We start from the raw sequence: 20,330 nt of genomic DNA, 5'->3' as shown, positions 1-20,330 counted from the left end.
TTCTGCTCCCTAGGCCAATATGTATTTAAAGGGAATCTGTTATAATACAAAAATATCTACCAATCCAGTACTGAAAATTTAGCAAGGTAGAGGTGAAATTAATAAAGTATTTAAAATATACCTTTTATTAATAATTCGTTAAAAAAAAGGAAGACTGACAAAGAAACAACACACCAACACTAACATAAAATGTCAAGAGCAGGCACACAGAATCCTATGAATATCAAATCCAATACCGCACAATCTCAATTCCTCATTAGTCTGTCTAGTACTAAAATTGTGCAAGCTGAGTAGTGCCACTATAACAACTTTTACCACTGTATACAGTAAGTCCCATAAGTGCACACACGTGAAACAAACAATCTGTGAACAAAATGCCTGTAATTATAATGGAGCAATCTCGCCCGGGTTCATGTTCATCATAACATCCCGGTCTTATGAGATGACTCCAAAGATTTTCCTGGTAGTCCGAGGGTGGGGGGTGGATAATCAGAGATCCCCGTATAGTTCAAAGCCCACCATTAGGAGTCCCAGATGTTGGACCATATCCCCATAGTCTCCAAACGTGTTTCATTTCTCAAATCATCAGTGGAGGGAAAGAATAATAATAATAATAATCTTTATTTATATAGCCCCAACATATTCCGCAGCGCTTTACAGTTGAACAGTTTCAAACACAACAGTCATAGGTAACAACGTTAACAATACAGTAATAAAGCAAAATAAGACAAAATAAGACGACCCTGCTCGTGAGAGCTTACAATCTACAATGAGGTGGGGGAGATACAAAGTACAGGTGTGTATTTACAATGATGTATTTACAATGATGGTCCAGCCATCTTCAGGGGGTGGGGGATAGATGGAGATAGTGAATGGGCTACACACACAAACATAACATGACTTTGATTACTGAATGTGATAGGCCGTTCTGAACAAATGTGTTTTGAGCGAGCGCCTAAAACTATGCAAATTGTGGATGGTCCTAATATCTTGGGGTAGAGCATTCCAGAGGATTGGTGCAGCGCGGGAGAACTCTTGGAGTCGGGAGTGGGAGGTACGGGTTAGTGCAGAGGTTAGTCGAAAGTCATTTGCAGAGCGCAGTGGTCAGCTAGGCTGGTAGACCGAAATGAGGGAGGAGATGTATGGGGGTGCCGCACTGTGGAGAGCTTTGTGGGTGAGAACAAGTACTTTGAATTGTATCCTGTAATGAATGGGCAGCCAGTGTAACGACTGGCGAAGAGCGGACGCGTCCGAGTAACGATTAGCCAGATGGACGACCCTGGCTGCTGCATTAAGGATGGACTGGAGAGGGGAAAGTCGAGTGAGGGGGAGGCCAATTAGTAGAGCATTACAGTAGTCCAGGCGGGAGTGGATCAGGGCGACAGTGAGGGTTTTTGTTGTTTCCATGGTGAGAAAAGGGTGGATTCTAGAGATGTTCTTTAGGTGTAAGCGGCACAAGCGGGCAAGAGATTGCATATGGGAGATGAAGGAGAGATAGGAGTCAAACATAACACCCAAACAGCGCGCCTGCTGCCGGGGTGTTATTATGGTGCCACCCACAGAGAGGGAAACGTCAGGTTTAGGGAGGTTAGTAGATGGCGGGAGCAGAAGAAGTTCAGATTTGGAGAGGTTGAGTTTCAGATAGAGAGCGGACATGATGTTGGAGACTGCGGACAGACAGTCAGTGGCGTTCTGTAGTACAGCGGGGGTAAGGTCAGGGGATGACGTATATAGTTGTGTGTCATCAGTATAAAGATGGTACTGAAAGCCAAATCTGCTAATGGTCTGTCCAATTGGGGCCGTGTAGAGAGAGAAGAGAAGGGGGGGCCAAGAACTGAGCCCTGAGGTACCCCGACAGTGAGAGGAAGAGGAGATGAAGTGGAGCCAGAGAACAGAACACTGAAGGAGCGGTCAGAAAGATAGGAGGAGAACCAGGAGAGAGCAGTGTCCTTAATGCCAAGTGACTGGAGCGTAGCGAGTAGGAGAGGGTGGTCAACAGTGTCGAAAGCTGAAGAAAGGTCGAGAAGAATGAGCAGAGAGTGGTCACCGTTACGTTTTGCTGTCAGAAGGTCATTGGTCACTTTCATGAGTGCAGTTTCTGTCGAATGTAGGGGGCGGAAACCGGACTGTGAAGGGTCTAGGAGGGAGTGAGTGGAGAGGTAACGGGTAAGGTGGAAGTATATCAGGCGCTCCAAAAGTTTAGAGATGAAGGGGAGATTGGAGACCGGTCTGTAGTTGTTTGTGCAGGATGGGTCGAGGGTGGGTTTCTTTAGTAATGGAGTAATGATAGAGTGTTTGAAGGAGGAGGGGATAATGCCAGAGGAGAGGGTGAGATTAAAGATTGTAGTTAGGTGAGCTGTGATGACTGGAGAGAGAGACTGGAAAAGATGTGAGGTAATGGGGTCGGTGGTGCATGTAGTCGGACAAGAAGAGGAGAGGAGCCTGGAGGCTTCTTCTGTGATGAGATCGAATGTGGAGAGTGAGCCAGGGCTGTTTCACGCTGTGTTTGGAGGTTCTGAGGGTGAGGGGAGCTACTTGGTCAAGGGTGCGTCTAAGAGTGTCGTTGTAGTGATGTACAGCCAGATCAGGACAGGAAAACGAAGAGATTGGGGACAATGATGAGTGTAGGGAGTCTGAAAGTGTATGAGGGTTAATGGCTTGTAGATTTCTGACTGAATGGTGTGTAGGAGGGTGCTGGGGTGAGCGAGGATTTGTGAGTGTGAAGGAGAGAATGTTGTGGTCAGAGAGGGGAAGCGGTGAGTTATTTAGGTAGGAGATTGAACACAGCCGGACAAAGACCAGGTCAAGGGTGTTACCGTCCTTGTGTGTCTCAGAGGTTGAGAGCTGTGAGAGGCCGAGCAAAGTGGTTAGTGATAGAAGCTGGGATGCAGATGTAGAAGTGGGGCTGTTTATGGGGATGTTGAAGTCTCTCAGGATAAGGGGTTTTGAGGACATGAAGTGAGGCAGCCAGGCAGAGAAATGGTCCAGGAAGAGGGTGGGTCAGCCTGGGGGCCGGTATATGACACCTACTCTGAGGGAGAGGGGACGGAAGAGCCTGATGGTGTGGACTTCAAAAGAAGGGAATGAGAGCGATGGAACTGGGGGGATGACCTGGAAGGTGCATTGTGGGGACAGGAGTATGCCGACTCCACCACCAGGTCTGTTTGTGGCTCTCGGGGAATGGGAGAATTGTAAGCCACAATGGGAAATGGCAGCAGGGGAGACAGTATCAGAATCCTGAATCCAGGTTTCCGTGAGGGCCAACAGATTTAGATAGTTTTTCAGAAAGTAATAGTGAAGGAAAGGAAGCTTGTTGCAAACAGACCGTGGATTCCAAAGGGCACAATTAAAAGAAGGAGATGAAAGAGTGCAAATAATATTAGTAAGATTATTAAGGTTTTGATGTGAGGTAGGGTAGGGGTTGAGGTTGGGGGATGGGGTACCGGGGTTGGGGGAGATGTCCCCTGAAATCAGTAGGAGCAGGAAGATAAAGAGCAAGTAGTTTTTGGAATTGCATGAAGTTTTTTTGTGCAGTGTGTTTGGGTAAGATGGACTGAGGTTTTCCAAGAAGGTGAGAAGTGCATGGGTGCTGTACACGGGAGAGGGAAGGAGAAAGGAGCTGATGTATATGAGCTGTGATGGAGGGGGGATTGGTCGGTGTAAGTGGATTGCAAGGAAACATAGGAGGATAGGAATAAAGCACATGGATAGACAGGAGTGCAGAGTGTGGGTTACCTGACTCCTGCCCTGACTAACTGCCATGGAATAAGTGCTGTATCACGACGCTTACCTCCGTGACGCTTTGCTTTTGGGACGCGTGCACCCCCACGGATGGTTCTAAATTTATAGTCCAGACTGCTGGGTCAGAAGAGATGGATTGTGGGAACTGGTTGAGGATAATTTGGCAGCTGATTTAGATGATCAAAGCCATTCAGCCTGGTAACATCTACTTTAACACCTATAACAATATATATTGGGGTTGGTGGGGGGGGGGAAGGTAGGTCTCCTAGAGAAGAATAAACGTCCTTCATATACAAAATGATCTTGTATTATTTACAGGGTGGTAACTTGTCAGCAGCTTCATCCTGTGCCAGCCATGGGCAATATGACATCTAGACGAACTCTCTAATTACAGAAGACTGTTATATTCAGAAATCCTCTGGTGTTTCAGATCAAACAAATATACCCATATATGTGCCCCCCCAAAAATGTCTCCAGTAGGGTTAAAAGTGCCCTGAGTCACAAAGTAAGAATTAATAACCTGCCAATGGTCCCACAAGGTGACCGATAAGGAAGGCCTGGCCTCTTCTGCACAGACGTCAGCGGCACTATGGAGGTAGAATAATGTTGTAATGGCACCACTTGTGCCACAGAGAAAGTGCTGAGCGGCAGTAGGATTTCCGGGCAAAACAAGTTATCATCTATCCTCAGGATAGGTGATAAGTGATTGCTGGGGGGGTGACCACAGAGACCTGCACAGATCATCAATCTCTGACCGTCTCTGGCTATAGAAAGCCAGAGCTGTCAATCAAAGAGGTGTAGAAAGAGGAAAAATAAGGAGATGGGAAGGTGCACTGAAATAATTTTGTTTGATGATCAATATCTGTTATTATGGACAGATTGCTATAACATGTATGAACATGCATAGCAGAATAAGAGCCAGAGCAGAGATACAGAAGAGATCCTTCCCGTACCCAAGCGATGCCTAATGTACGGAAATAACTAAGGGAAGTCACCATGACATTCATTTTCCTGGTGGCAGAAATCTGTGCTGAGGTCATTTAGATTAATGTACGGGATGTACGTCTATCTACAATTAGATAATTAGGATTGGCTTTCGCAGCAATCCCCGAAAATTACCAGAGAAAAAGAAGATTGGTGCGGATGTGATTTCCTCCTTCATGTCATCGTGATTCATCTCCTCGATGACTAATTCTTCACTGTTACAATGTATCATTCCAACTATTCTGTACGTATAAAATGTATCATCCATTCCTTGGTCTTCTGTTTTAGAGCCCTTCCTACAATGGTTTCTTCTACTAATGTGGCCCTAATCTTCTAGGGTGAGCAGTGAAGAAAGTTTTTTGGGGAGGTTTAGCGGTTTTGTGTTGTCTTTTATTACTGCCATTTTACTTTTTTTGGAGGTTTTTTTTAGCGGTTTTGTGTTGTCTTTTATTATTGCCATTTTCCAGTTTTTTGGAGGGTTTTTTGCAGTTTTGTGTTGTCTTGATTACTGCCATTTTCCAGTTTTTGGCTTTTTTTAGCGGTTTTGTGTTGTCTTGTATTACTGCCATTTTATATCTGTTGGCTTTTTTTAGCTTTTTTGTGTTGTCTTTTATTACTGCCATTTTCCAGTTTTTGGAGGCCTTTTTAGCTTTTTTGTGTTGTCTTTTATTACTGCCATTCTCCAGTTTTTGGGAGTTTTTTTAGCGGTTTTGTGTTGTCTTTTATTACTGCCATTTTTCAGTTTTTTGGAGGGTTTTTTTTGCTTTTTTGCGGTTTTGTGTTGTCTTTTATTACTGCCATTTTCTTTTTGGAGGTTTTTTTAGTGGTTTTGTGTTGTCTTTTATTGCTGCCATTTTCCAGTTTTTTTGAGGATTTTTTAGCGTTTTTTGTTGTTTTTTATTATTGCCATGTTTCAGTTTTTGGGAGTTTTTTTTAGTGGTTTTGTGTTGTCTTGTATTACTGCCATTTTATATCTGTTGGCTTTTTTTTAGCTTTTTTGTGTTGTCTTTTATTACTGCCATTTTCCAGTTTTTGGAGGCCTTTTTAGCTTTTTTGTGTTGTCTTTTATTACTGCCATTTTCCAGTTTTGGGGTGTTTTTTTAGTGGTTTCATGTTCTCTTTTATTACTGCCATTTTCCAGTTTTTTGCAGTTTTTTTAGCGGTTTTGTGTTGTCTTTTATTGCTGCCATTCTCCAGTTTTTGGGAGTTTTTTTTAGCGGTTTTGTGTTGTCTTTTATTACTGCCATTTTTCAGTTTTTTGGAGGTTTTTTTTTGCTTTTTTGCGGTTTTGTGTTGTCTTTTATTACTGCCATTTTCTTTTTGGAGGTTTTTTTAGTGGTTTTGTGTTGTCTTTTATTGCTGCCATTTTCCAGTTTTTTTGAGGATTTTTTAGCGTTTTTTGTTGTCTTTTATTATTGCCATTTTTCAGTTTTTGGGAGTTTTTTTTAGTGGTTTTGTGTTGTCTTTTATTACTGCCATTTTCCAGTTTTTTGGAGGTTTTTTAGTGGTTTTGTGTTGTCTTTTATTGCTGCCATTTTCCAGTTTTTTGGAGGCCTTTTTAGCGGTTTTGTGTTATCTTTTATTATTGCCATTTTCCAGTATTTGGTTTTTTTTAGTGGTTTTGTGTTGTCTTTTATTACTGCCATTTTCCAGTTTTGGGGTGTTTTTTAGCGGTTTCGTCTTCTCTTTTATTACTGCCATTTTCCAGTTTTTTGGAGGTTTTTTTTTAGTGGTTTTGTGTTGTCTTTTATTGCTGCCATTTTCCTGTTATTTGGAGGCTTTTTTTGCGGTTTTGTGTTATCTTTTATTATTGCCATTTTCCAGTTTTGGGGTGTTTTTAGTGGTTTTGTGTTGTCTTTTATTACTGCCATTTTCCATTTTTTTTTGGGGGGGGGCTTTTTCAGGGGTTTTGTGTTATCTTTTATTCCTGCCATTTTCCAGGTTTTTTTTAGTGGTTTTGTGTCGTCTTTTATTATCGCCATTTACCATTTTTTGAAGAAAATTAAGACAATGAAGAAAATCACTAGCGGTTTATGCAGCACAAATGCTCTAAAGAAAGACTTTGATATCTATTATAAATTTCAGAGCCGAAGACGCCTGAAGTACGGTCACAGATCAGTTATTTTAACCACGTGGCTTTTTTGGAAACTCAAAGAGGATAAATGAAGATTGAGAGCCTGAACATATGAACAGCGAGTTGTTTTACATAGAATTGCATATTTTCACTTTTTTAGAATTTTCTGAGCACTTCTTCAGGAAGTTTCAGAGCAGACTTGCCTGAAAAATATGTTGTGTGCACACACCCTTTTTGGCAAGTACAGAGCTCCCAACTTTCCCGGATTCAGCGAGACCGTCCCGATTTGAGGGCTCAATCCGGACAAGTCACGGCTTTGTATCCTCACCTCTCTCCAATGTCTTCATCACTCCATGGCTCTTCCTCCTCGGGTGTTTGTGTACTTGTACTTGTAGAATTTTGTGTACTTGAACTATATTGCACCAACTAATCCCACAGGCAGATTGTACTGAGACATAGAGATACATTGGATATAACAGTGTATTTCTATGTCTCTGTATTCTTGAGGGAGAATAAAAGAAAGATTTTTTTTCTTCCTATAAAATTACTAAAAATAGTAAAAAACAATTAGATAAATGTAATTTTACTGTGCTTTTTTTTTTTTTTACAAATCAACAAATAATATGGACATATTTGGTGTCCCTGCAATCATAACGATCCGCACAACACAGCCATCAGATTACGGGGATTAGCAAATGGCATAAAAAAGGCATGATTGGTAGTTTTTCTCTATTAAACCCATAAAAAATGTAATAAAAATGTAACACTGAAGCTATGTTCACACATAGCGTAAATTGTGATTTTTTTTTTCGACTGTTTTTTTCTGCATGTTTTTTGTCCGCTACACTCGACGCAACAATCTTCCTTGATAGTGATGAGCGAGTATACTCGTTGCTCGGGTTTTCCTGAGCACGCTCGGGTGATCTCCGAGTATTAGTTATTACTCGGAAATATAGTTTTCAACGCCTCAGCAGCATGATTTACGACTGCTAGACAGCCTGAATACATGTGGGAATTCCCTAATAAACAGGCAACCCCCACATGTATTCAGCGTATCTGTAAGCCGTAAATCATGCAACTGAGGAAATGAAAACTATATCTCCGAGCAATAACAAATACTCGGAGACCACCCGAGCATGCTCGGAAAACCAAAGCAACGAGTATACTCGCTCATCACTATTCCTTGATTATTGTATCTTTGCTACGTTTCATTTATGCGTGTTCTCCTATAGTTGATGTGTTCTTGGTGCAGATGTGAATCTGCGTTTTAATGGGTTTTTTAAACTATAGAAAAGTTTTGATTCTGCACTTAAAAATGCAATAGCATTTTTATTTTCTTGCGTTTTTTTTCAGGCTCCACATAGAAACCTATAGAGAAAAAAAAGCACAAAAAATGCAGAGTTCAGCAGTGTCCTTGGATGCACCGAGAGCGGAGATTTCATGAAATCACATTCACTTTGCTTCCACATTTAGACTGAGTTCACACGTAGCGTAAATGCTGCTTTTTTTCAGCAAAAAATCTGCTGTGTCTAACTGTCCAAAGTGGATGTGATATCATGAAAACTGCGCCGGCGGTTTTGGGGCTTTCTTGTCTCTCTTGTCTTCATGTAAAAACTGCACATACTTCTTAGGTCGTTTTCTCACATACCGGAGACACTGACACACGTAGACCCATTAAAATGAATGGGTCTATGCACATGTCTCCGTGTTTTCACGGACCGTGCGTCCGTGTGCAAAACACGGAGACATGTCTGCTTTTCTCCGGCAGCACGTACCGCAATACGTCCCGCACACGTGCACACGGAGAACAGTGTGCACTCTCCTCCGTGTGCACGTACCGCCCGCAGGAGAGACAGCACTACAGTAAGCGCTGTCCCCCCTGCGTGTGGTGCTGAAGCCGGCATTCATTCCTGCTCCCCAGCAGCATTCGCTGGAGAGAAAGAATGAAAAATCAAGGTTTTTTTTTTTTATTCCTTAAAAATAAAGTTTGTGGGTCCCCTCCCGCCTCCCATCCCCTGTGCGCCCACCTGCTTGCCTACAAATACTCACCCAGCTCCTACGATGTATGCTCTCAGCGCCGGCAGCAGGTCCTCTGTGAGCGGTCACATGGTACCGCTCATTACAGTGATGAATATGCGCATATTCATCACTGTAATGAGCAGTACCACGTGACCTGAGAGCATACATCGCAGGAGCTGGGTGATGGGAGGCGGGAGGTGACCCACAAACTAAATTTTTAAGAAAAAAAACAAACAAAAAACCTTGATTTTTCATTCCTGCAGGATCAAAGCTTTTCTGGACTATAAAAGCAGATTAAAAACGCGGCTTCACATCTGCACCAAAAACGCATCAAATAAGGGGAGAAGATTGTTATTGTGCAGTTTTGGGCGGATCCTGCAGGAAACACAGTATTTCTGTCGCGTGTGAACATGGCCGTACAGTCCCCAGAAGCCGGAGGTCGTATAGTGACGCTACATAAAGATGAGAACGTTCTGGCGGCACCGACTGTGAATGAAGGAACAGACAATAATCCCCAGGTCCCAACTAGAGAGGAGCCGGACGCACAGATGACGCCGCGCTGCCCGGACTAATGAAAAGACCCCGGAAGGTAAGAGATTCACGGCCCCCCGTCCAGCCGCCAGGTACCACTGACCTGGACCAGAGACCCCGGAATCCCTCCGCTCAGCTCTAGTCCCCACTGTCCCGGATACAGCGGACAGTCCTGGATTTGGGTCTACGCCCTGCAGTCTCCAGCGTCTGCTGAATGTCCCTCACTGCCAGCGTCCCTCTGACAACTCCTCCTGTCAGGGGAGAAATGGTAACTGGGCGTAGACTGGGGTGTGGCCGACATCTGCCGCTACAGACGCCAAAACATCTGTCCCTCTTTCTGGTCTTCTAACGTTGGGAGGTCTGGTGTGTAATTTTCCCTCAGCCACATCCACTACCAGGCGGTTTCGGAGCAGACTCGCCTATAAAACGCGTTCTGTGCGGACACCCTTTTGACAAGAACCATGTAGTGCGAACAGCGCCGCCCTTGTGATTAAGCCGAATACTGCAGCTACATAACCAGAATTGTTATTTATACTGTTTTTTTAAATGAACAATTATAAACTATTTATTAATTATGAATAAATTTCCAGGCATAGGAGTTAACATTATCCAGGGGTCTTTATAACTGATGAGAGCGTAGTGATCAGGGGCAAGGACTTTATGTCATTAATTCACAGGAAATCACTATAGACAGCCATTCCTCAGCCTGTGGTGGCTGATAACAGAAAGCAATAGAGTGTATTTAGCTTATTAGGGGTTTGTTGTGAGGCAATAGGCACAGTTATACCGCTGTAATCAGAGGAATGGTCACATTAGTCACTAGGGTCACTGATACTAATGTGCCCGTTTTCTAAAAGAAAATCGTACATACACAGTGCGTTTATGCTTTATTATTGTTGTCGATAAAGTTTGTTTTTAAAAAAAAGCGTCTGAAGAAAGTACGTAACTGAAGCCACCGGAAGTGACGTACTACCTAATCCAACATGGCCGACAAGGGAGAACCCACGTGGAGAGTCGCTGATGAAGAAGATGAAGATATGGAAGGGACGGAGAGTGAGGAGGAAGATGAGGAGGATAATGATGACGACGACGACGACGACGACGACGACGATATAATGGAGGAAAACGAGGGGGAGGAGAAGAAAGACGACAGTCCTCAGAGAGTGTACCTGCCGGGAGTGGAGCCCCTGCACGAGGGAGAGGAGCTGGTGATGGAGCTGGACGCCTATGTGCTGTACCACCAGGCGCAGACAGGTGAGGGTCGGCCTGCTGGGGGCGCATGCAGGAGGGCGGGGGTCGGCCTGCTGGGGGCGCATGCAGGAGGGCGGGGGTCGGCCTGCTGGGGGGCACAGGAGGGCGGGGGTGTCTGCCTGCTGGGGGGGGGGCGCAGGCAGGAGCGGGGGTGTCTGCCTGCTGGGGGGGGGGCGCAGGCAGGAGCGGGGGTGTCTGCCTGCTGGGAGGGGCGCAGGCAGGAGCGGGGGTGTCTGCCTGCTGGGGGGGGGCGCGCATGCAGGAGCGGGGGTGTCTGCCTGCTGGGGGGGGGACGCAGGCAGGAGCGGGGGTGTCTGCCTGCTGGGGGGGGCGCGCAGGCAGGAGCGGGGGTGTCTGCCTGCTGGGGGGGGACGCAGGCAGGAGCGGGGGTGTCTGCCTGCTGGGGGGGGGGCGCGCAGGCAGGAGCGGGGGTGTCTGCCTGCTGGGAGGGGCGCAGGCAGGAGCGGGGGTGTCTGCCTGTTGGGGGGGGGGGGGGGCGCAGGCAGGAGCGGGGGTGTCTGCCTGCTGGGAGGGGCGCAGGCAGGAGCGGGGGTGTCTGCCTGCTGGGGGGGGGGCGCAGGCAGGAGCGGGGGTGTCTGCCTGCTGGGAGGGGCGCAGGCAGGAGCGGGGGTGTCTGCCTGCTGGGGGGGGGGCGCAGGCAGGAGCGGGGGTGTCTGCCTGCTGGGGGGGGGGGCGCAGGCAGGAGCGGGGGTGTCTGCCTGCTGGGGGGGGGTGTCTGCCTGCTGGGGGCGCAGGCGGGGGGCGCAGATTTGGTGGTGACGCTGCCCGTGCTTCAATGCTGTGTTTTGTCCTCCAGGGTCGCCATGTCTGAGCTTCGATGTCATCCCGGACAGTCTGGGGGCCGATCGCGCAGATTACCCGATGTCTCTGTTCCTCTGTGCCGGGACTCAGGCTGACAGCGCGCAAGCCAACAGGTAGGACGCGGCTTCTCAGGCATAAGAGCTGGGCTGTGATTGGTGACGGTTAGAGATGGTCGAACAGTAAAGTTCGGGGTCCGTACTGAACACCTACTGTTCGGACCCCGAACATGGACTTCATCAGGAAGCTGTGTTACTGTTTTGGTTCGCCACCCCTTCCCCAACACCTGGTGTTTCTTGCACTGTCATGCACCTGACAGCGCAAGAAGCTCCGGCGGCTCCGATAAGCAGTAAGATGAATACCACCGTTCAGAGCACTGCTATTCTCACAATGTCAGATGACAGCACGGCCTCTCAGCTGGGACCAGTGGTATAAAATTAACCTCCAGTCACTGGGGTCGTTTGATGGGACTATTAGGCTGCGTGTCCACGATCAGGATGGCCGGCGGTATCGTCGGAGCGGCTTTGCCGCTCTGCGCTAAGACCCGCCCCCTTCTGGGACGCGATGATGCCGGATGTGTTCACAGCACACAGCCGGCATCATCGCATAGGGCCCTGTGCTATATCTTGCGGCGACGCAGCGTCGCCGCAAGATATACGGACATGCTGAGATCTGAAAAGACGCGCAGCATGTCCGGAGTCGCAGGACCGCCGCGTGCGTGTTACCACGCATGGTGGAGACGGGATTTCATTAAAGGGACACTGTCACCTGAATTTGGAGGGAACAATCTTCAGCCATGGAGGCAGGGTTTTTGGGTGTTTGATTCACCCTTTCCTTACCCGCTGGCTGCATGCTGGCTGCAATATTGCCTTGTGCAGGCATGTACTACGGAGGACAGAGAATGAACTTCAATCCAATATTGCAGCCAGCGGGTAAGGAAAGGGTGAATCAAACACCCAAAAACCCCGCCTCCATGGCTGAAGATTGTTCCCTCCAAATTCAGGTGACACTGTCCCTTTAAATCCCCTACACTATGCTGTAACATCTGGACGCTGCGTGTCTGACGCTGCGGCTCTATGCAGCGTCAGACACGCAGCGTTTACTGCACGTGGACACATACCCTTACTCCCATCAGCCTATGCCTGCTGCGCTAATATCTGTGAGAGCTGATGGGAGTATTAATCAGCTGGTAACTGCGCTTTAAATGGAAAAAAAAAACTTGCACGGTGTCCCCCCCCCCCCCCCCCATTTTTCTGACAAAAAGCAGACAGCTGGGGCTGCTATTCTCAGGCTGGTAAGTGGCCATGGATATTGGCCCCCCTCCCCCCAGCCTAAAAATAGTAGCTGCCCAGAAAAGGCACATTTATTTGGATGCACCAATTCTGGTGCTTTGCCCTGTTATTCCCACTTGTCCAGTAGCGGTTGCAAGTGGGGTTTATGTCACCTTTGTGTTGTCAGATGACATCAAGCCCACGGCTTAGTAATGGAGAGGCGTCTATAAGACACCTATCCATTACTAATCCTATAGTTATGTGGTAAATAAAGACACAGCCAGAATAAAGTCTTATATTTAAAATAGACACACTTTTTTTTTTTTCATAAAAAAAAAATGTTATGCTCACCTAATTCCACTGAAGCCCATGTCACCTGTAATAAAACAAAAATAAAACAATATCCCTCACATGTCTGTCGTTCTGTCCCACGCCATAATCCATGACTGGGGATAAACCGTTTTCAACCTGGATGGAGCCAAGATGTGACCGTCCGGGCTGAGAACCACTGGGGAATGAGCTGCTGCGAGCGCAGCGTCAGTTACCTGCAGTGACATCATTGAGGTTACCTACAGTCACTGAGGCGGCTTTCCCAGCCGGGCTGAACTGCGGGGACCTCAGTGAGATCACTGCTAGCACCGTGAGAAAAAGTCTTTACGGTGCAACACTGAATTCACCGTGAGAAGAAGTTTACAGATCAGATTCATTCTTTTTATATTTTGATAGGCAGCAACACCAAATATGTGTTGTTTTTTTATTTTGAAAGGGGGTGATTTGAACTTTTCTACTATATATATATATATATATATATATATATATATATATATATATATATAATTTTTTTTTACTTCAGTAGTCTTCTTAAAAGACTTGAAGCTGGGATTTTCTGATCACTTGTGCTACACATACCAGGCCTTCAGCCCTGCTATGTGTGGCAGAAATGATCATTTGCTCTAATTGTTGGCCACAGGGCTGCGCTCATAGCAGTTCGGCAATGACAGCCCCGTAGAGGTACGTCATAGGTCATAAAGGGGTTAAAGCACCACTCCATCGTTCTTTTCATTGCAGCCCCAGATTGGTGCTTTCTAACTTCCCTATCTGAGACCCGCACGTATAACATAACCTTTATAATCATTACCTCTATATGAAAAATTCCCTGTAAAAACCACATGTACTGGAGACAGTTGGACGTGTAGAGGCCGTGATAACTAGAGGGATTGCTCCAAAGTAATAAGTTACTCCTGCGCTCTTCTGTGTTATTCAGGATGCTAGTGATGAAGATGCACAACTTGCACCGGACCAGCAAGGAGAAGAGCGAGTCCGATTCTGAAGGCAGCGAAAGTGAAGATGACGAGGAGGAGGAAGAAGAACGGAAGCCGCAGTTAGAGTTGGCTATGGTTCCACACTATGGAGGGATTAACAGAATTCGGGTACATTTAATTCTTTTCACACACATTTATTTGAATGGATCATCTCTCTAACCTTTTTATGGCTTTGTTAGATTTTCACTCCTTCGGGCCAAGTTCCTACAACGAGGATTTGGTGCGGCTTTTCCCATTGCATATTTTTTGTGCTGGAATGCAGTGTATTACGGAGCGTCTACAAATCCAATTTCAACATGTCACTTTCTTTTGCAGTAAAATCATTTTGTATTTGCAGGTTTTCCCCATAGACTTTAATGACAAAAAAAAAGCCTATATATTTTTATTGCATTTTCGTAGATGAACTGCGGTAAAACAAGAAGCATGTAATCTACATATGACTGTCAATACCAGGTTACTGAGCAAGCAGGAAGTCAGGAAAAGTACCGTAGTTTTATTTAAAACTTAACATACAAAAAAAAGATACCAACACCGCAGACACAAAAAGCACTCAAATACTGAGTTACACTAGTTGTGATATTGCCACTGGATTTCTGGAATAAAACCATAGGAAATGAGATGGGGCACATGTTATACAAGTACATTATGTAGGCTCACATTGACACTGGCCATTAAAGAGATTGTCCACTACTAATACAACCTTTTCTTGATCAAAATGTTTGGCCCCGATAAAATAATAAAGCCTATACTCAGCTCCTGTGGGGACAGTGACGCCAGTGCTGATTGGGCACCATGTGTCAGAACAGCCTGGGAGACAAAGTGCCGACACCGTGGGAATGCCGCAGCACGGGAGGGGAGTATAAGCTTAAATGGGGGACTTTGACACTATTTTGATCTAAAAAAAAAAAAAAAAAAAAGTTTAAAAACCATCCCACCGCGACAAGGTGTACCCAACGAGGATGGTCCCTATCCCTAGTATTAAACCTCTCTCTGCCAGCCCAGCTCAGTACATGGGGCAGAGCAGAACCGATGCCTCACTCCTGCCCATGGAAAGCTTATTTTGTTTTTTATCCTAGGGTATGTTTGTGAATGTGCACCCACACATTGTACTTGTACCAATGTGTGTTCTGGCTCATTTCTTTGCTTTTCCGTTTTTTTTTTTTTTTTTTTTGCACTTTACACATACAGGGGCATGGCTATCCCTTTTTGGGCTGTGCATTTAGTCTGTTTTGCACCTGCCTGGGAAAGCAATATAATCAGGCCTGTGTTGTATGCTCTTCCCCGACTATTGTGGTTTAATTCTAGAGATGGGACCATCCTGACTGGGTGCACCTTGTCGCGGTGGGATGGGTTTACTTTTTTTGATCAAAGTATTGTGAACTAAGTTTACTCAAACTGTTACGATTTGCTTACCGCAAGGTATTTGCTCATTTCGATTTTATTCCAGGTTTTGGAATTCTGGAATGGTCTGCTTGACGTTTCCCAAATTGTAAGATCGTGATGGATCCTTTGTATTCTACAGATTTTACTTTTTCCCGTTACTTACTGAAAGATTATTTTTAGGAGAGCGCATAACATTGTTCACACTGTGGCACCAGTCAGACAATTCGCACTACTGCACAGAACTTCGATCTGGTTATGACGCCAGCACTTTTCATATGTTTCCAGGTCTCTACACTTATGGATACGCCAGTTGCCGCTGTTTGGTCAGAAAAAGGTCAAGTCGAAATCTATGATCTCCAAAAGCAACTGGCGGCAGTGTCTGACTCACAGATGTTGGCGGCATTCCTAAAAGAAGAGCAAACAAAGATTAAACCCGTCTTTTCTTTCTCTGGTCATATGACTGAGGGATTTGCCATGGACTGGTCTCCAAAGATAGCAGGTGAGAGATGGACGTACGTAGAAATGGGCCCTGACCTGAAGTATCCGTTACAGTAACCAAACATGGAGTTTTGCTGTTTTGACACTTCTTGTGCTTTTCTTCTCCAGGCCGATTGATTACTGGTGATTGTAACAAGAACATTCATTTGTGGAATCCTAGAGAAGGAGGGTCCTGGCATGTCGACCAAAGGCCTTTCACCGGCCACACGAAGTCTGTGGAGGATCTGCAGTGGTCACCAACCGAAGCCACGGTAAATAGACATCCATACTTACTGCTCTGTGTCTGACTTGTTAATATGATCTTATAACTGTAGATATTTAATATTGTAATGAATTGTATTCCGATTATTGCATCTCATTTCTCAAAAATGTGTACAAAAAAGTAATGTTTATGATCGCTCAACTGTGGTAGCACGACGAGCAGTAGATGATGCAGTATATCGCTCAACGTCTTAGGCCTGCGAGACTTCTGATATGAAGGGAAGAATACTTTCCTCCATCCTTTTAGATCAGTGTTCCCCAAGTCCGGTCCTCAAGCCACCAACAGGTCATGTTTTCAGGATTTCCTTAGTATTGCACAGGTGATTATTGCATCACCTGCACAGGCAATAATTCCATCACCTGGGCAATACTAAGGAAATCCTGAAAACATGACCTGTTGGTGGCTCTTGAGGACCGGACTTGGGAACACTGCTTTAGATCGTCACACTGAGCTCTGCTTAGTGACTAACCTCACATTGAGACATCTCATGGGGTTTATCTGGATTTAAAGGGGTTCTCCACAATTTATAAACAATATAAAATGAACCCATGCCATTGCTGAACTAAAAAAAAGAAAGAAACCTACCAATCCTTGACGCTCCTCTGTACTGCCGCCAGTGTGCTTTACCGGTCTCCTGACCTTCTCTTGTAGAAGGAAGAATTGAAGTCAGGTGACCACTGCGGTCAGTCAGCATCTTGGCCTGAAGACATGGTCTCCTAGCCAATCACCTGACACTCCAATGGTGTAGGAAGTCAAGTGACCGCCAGGGCACACTGGTAAAACCATGGAAGAGTGATGGGGGTCCGTTAGGTGAGGTTTGTAGAATCGCCACAAGAACATTTTGAAGTATTTATAAGTAGCAGACAACTCCTTTAACGTTGAGCTAGTCTTCCTTGAAATACCCACAATAAAGCAGTGGTGTCTTGTACTTTAGTAAAGGGGCGCCTGCTGCCACCTACTTGGATAAAGTATCAGCCTAAAATAGGGAGAGAGTCTCAATCTGTTTTCCTGCCAGAATAATTAACCTTTTTTTCTTAATTGATGCATATAAGAAATCTAATATGATGGACAACCACAGGTGAATGTTTTCACTTCCTAATCATGTACTTAACAGGTTTTTGCCTCTTGCTCGGTCGATGCTTCAATTCGTATTTGGGACATCAGAGCCGCTCCTAACAAGGCGTGCATGCTGACGGCCAGCGCAGCCCACGAGAGCGACGTCAACGTGATCAGCTGGAACCAGCATGAGCCTTTTATCGTCAGCGGAGGAGATGATGGTGTCCTCAAGATTTGGGATTTGCGCCAGTTTCAGGTCAGTGTCTGGCAGTAGGCATTTGGTTATTACATCGTGCATACGTGTATAAGTAGTGAATGCTGTCTTCTCATTGCTCACACTTTATAGGAGAAGCTCCTGTAGGTGCCTCTGATGGTTCCCACAGTATAGGCCTACAGTGAAACACATCAGCCATAGACTCCATGTTAAAAATGAAAAATATATATATATATATATCATATTCTACTTTTTTTCTTTTTCTGAATGATTCTGCATTGAAGATTAATTGGCTACACTATTCTATACAGCAAGAAATAACATCCTCTGAAATATATGGTCTTGGCAGGACAGTCCTGACATCCTTTGGGGAAATGTTTGTGTTTGGGGCGCATACACCGGGAGCTTTCCTGGCGTAAATGCAATGTGAATTCTCCCTAATCCCCCCTTTTCTAAGGGCCGATTTCCTTCTTTCCTGCCTCTCTGCGCCTCTATAGTTCCTGTGCATGTGATGGCATGGGAGCATAATACAGATAGTAATGAGACAAATCTCCATAGAACAATGGATTTCTATGGAGCTATAATCACTACTTCTTTTGCTTGCATTCTAAATGACTAAGGATGAATGGACTCTGTGTTTGCACTCAGGATCGCACATATATGATCTTTCAACAGTTGCCACAGTCTGGATGGCTGCTTTGGCATCTGTTCATACCTGCCATACACATTATTTTGACTTTGGTATGGTCAATAGGCGCCTATGAAGTATGTTAAAAGGGGTTTTCTGCTCTGAACAAAGTGGACCCAAAACGCTTGCAGGCATGTACAATAACAAAGGCAGAGATTACTTGCCCTTCCCTGTTCCAGCCCAGAGCATCCACCGCCATCCCGGTCCCTGACTTTCTGCTGCAGCCGTGACGTCACGTAGACTTCATGTTGTAGCCAGTCGCTTGCGCTCAGTGGCGCGTGCGATCTACATCGGCAGAGCAGTGATGCATTGTTTTACATGCCTGCAAGTGTTTGTGTCCACTTTGCTGAAAGGGAAAAAAAAAGCAGCCATATGCTAAGTTTTTCAAGATGCAATATATTTTCAACTAGCACACGTCATAGTGAGTACTGGGTCTTATTATTGTGACCCCCTTGTCTTTATGTGATGGGCAAGGCATTCGAATATACTGTAATTCTTCGAGATGGCTTGGCGTCACTGATTAGAGGAGCAATGGCTTCCCTTCAGCAGCTTCTCTGTAGCCGGAGTTGGTGCTCTTGTGAAAGTTGGGACTAGCTGTTTGGTACCACTGCTGCTCCAGACTGTGCTCTGAGGCTGCTTGCAGAGGTAACGTTACCTCTGCAGCATGGGGAAAGCGCAGAAGAACTGAAAGTGGCCTGATCTGCATAGCTTCAAAGCAGTACCAGTGGCTTATGCATCTTACCTAAGTAACCGGCCACCCTGAGACTGCAGGAAACGAGCTGTACACTATACGATTAAAAATATCGCCTTTCTTAAGAAAAGATGATTTTTAATAAGGGTTCACTGCAAATGTGCTTGTTTTTACACTTAATACAACCTTTTTTAATCTGTTAGGTTCAATTTATGAAACAAAAATCTTACAATATTTTTATAATATGACTTTTTTTGGACTCAAGCTGCTGTTTTTCTCTTTTCCCCCACAGAAAGGAGTGAGTGTGGCCCGGTTTAAGCAGCACACGGCCCCGATCACCTCTGTTGAGTGGCATCCTACAGACAGCGGGGTGTTTGCCGCTGCTGGTGCTGATGATCAGATAACTCAGTGGGATCTTGCAGTGGAGAGAGATCAGGATCAGGAGGGTGACGCAGAAGACCCTACTTTACAAGCCATCCCACCACAGCTGCTGTTTGTTCACCAAGGCGAAAAGGACATTAAGGAGTTACACTGGCATCCACAGTGCCCGGGGGTCATCATCAGCACAGCTTTGTCTGGTTTCAATGTGTTTCGTACCATCAGCGTGTGAAGCAATCAGTGGTGTAAATGACACGACGGCCGGGTACAACTGATCTCACATCTGTTTACTGAAAATTCACCAATAAGTGTGGTATTTATAGAAGTCTTATAACTAGATGGGGATTTGGCCAGGTGCCCAACATTTATCTATAAAGAAGGCGTCTGCCTTCGGTCTTCTGCCTTGCATTGATGGATGCTTACAAACACTGTGTGTTTTCATAAAGTCTTTTGGATCAGATATGACCTTAAAATATATTGCTTTGTCTCTTTTCTATGAACTAGCATTCTTGATCAGTCTGACACGCGTGATTGCAGATTTCTTTGTGAACATGATGCTATTTAGAAGAAAGCACTGAAAACCTTAATGACCCTATCTATATAATCAACTAAGGGTCACTTCCGTCTGTCTGTCACGGAAATCCCGCGTCGCTGATTTGTTGCGGCCGGCCGCGACCAATCAGCGACAGGCACAGTCCAGCCGCGAATTCGCCTTTCCCTACTCCCCTCCAGTCAGTGCCCCATTGCGGTTTAGCAGTCTGTTAACGCTGCTATTAACCCTGTGTGACTAACTTTTTACTATTGATGCTGCCTATGCAGCATAAATAGTAAAAAGATCTAAAGTTAAAAATAAGAAAATAAAAAATCATTATATTCTCACCTTCCGGCGCCTTTCCCGCTCCTCGCGACTCTCCGGTCCCAAGAATGCATTGCGGCAATGAGATGATGTAGCGGTCTCACGAGATGATGGCGTCATCTCATGACGTGTTATTGCCGCAATGCATTCTAAGGAACGGAGTGTCGCTGAACGCCTGGGCTGGATCTGGGGGCTGCCGGAAGGTGAGTATATAACTATTTTTTTATTTTAATTCTTTTTTTTTTTTTTTTACAGGGATATTGTGCCCACATTGCTATATACTGCGTGGGCT

General features: G+C 45.4%; 1 protein-coding gene across 1 annotated transcript; it reads left to right on the top strand.

Moving 5' to 3' along the window:
* The first annotated feature begins 10,306 nt into the window (after window positions 1-10,306).
* GRWD1 (glutamate rich WD repeat containing 1) lies at window positions 10,307-19,676 on the top strand. Its single transcript, XM_069740695.1, has 7 exons — window positions 10,307-10,603; window positions 11,418-11,535; window positions 13,955-14,120; window positions 15,681-15,894; window positions 16,002-16,144; window positions 17,270-17,467; window positions 19,097-19,676. Exons 1-7 carry the CDS (start codon window positions 10,333-10,335, stop codon window positions 19,412-19,414), a joined length of 1,428 nt encoding a protein of 475 aa, XP_069596796.1. The 5' UTR covers window positions 10,307-10,332; the 3' UTR covers window positions 19,415-19,676.
* The last annotated feature ends 654 nt before the right edge of the window (window positions 19,677-20,330 follow it).

Source organism: Ranitomeya imitator, chromosome 10 (genome assembly GCF_032444005.1).
Source record: "Ranitomeya imitator isolate aRanImi1 chromosome 10, aRanImi1.pri, whole genome shotgun sequence".
Lineage (NCBI taxonomy): Eukaryota > Metazoa > Chordata > Amphibia > Anura > Dendrobatidae > Ranitomeya > Ranitomeya imitator.
Note: the sequence above shows the minus strand (reverse complement) of the source record. Positions and strands in the feature narration are given on the sequence as shown.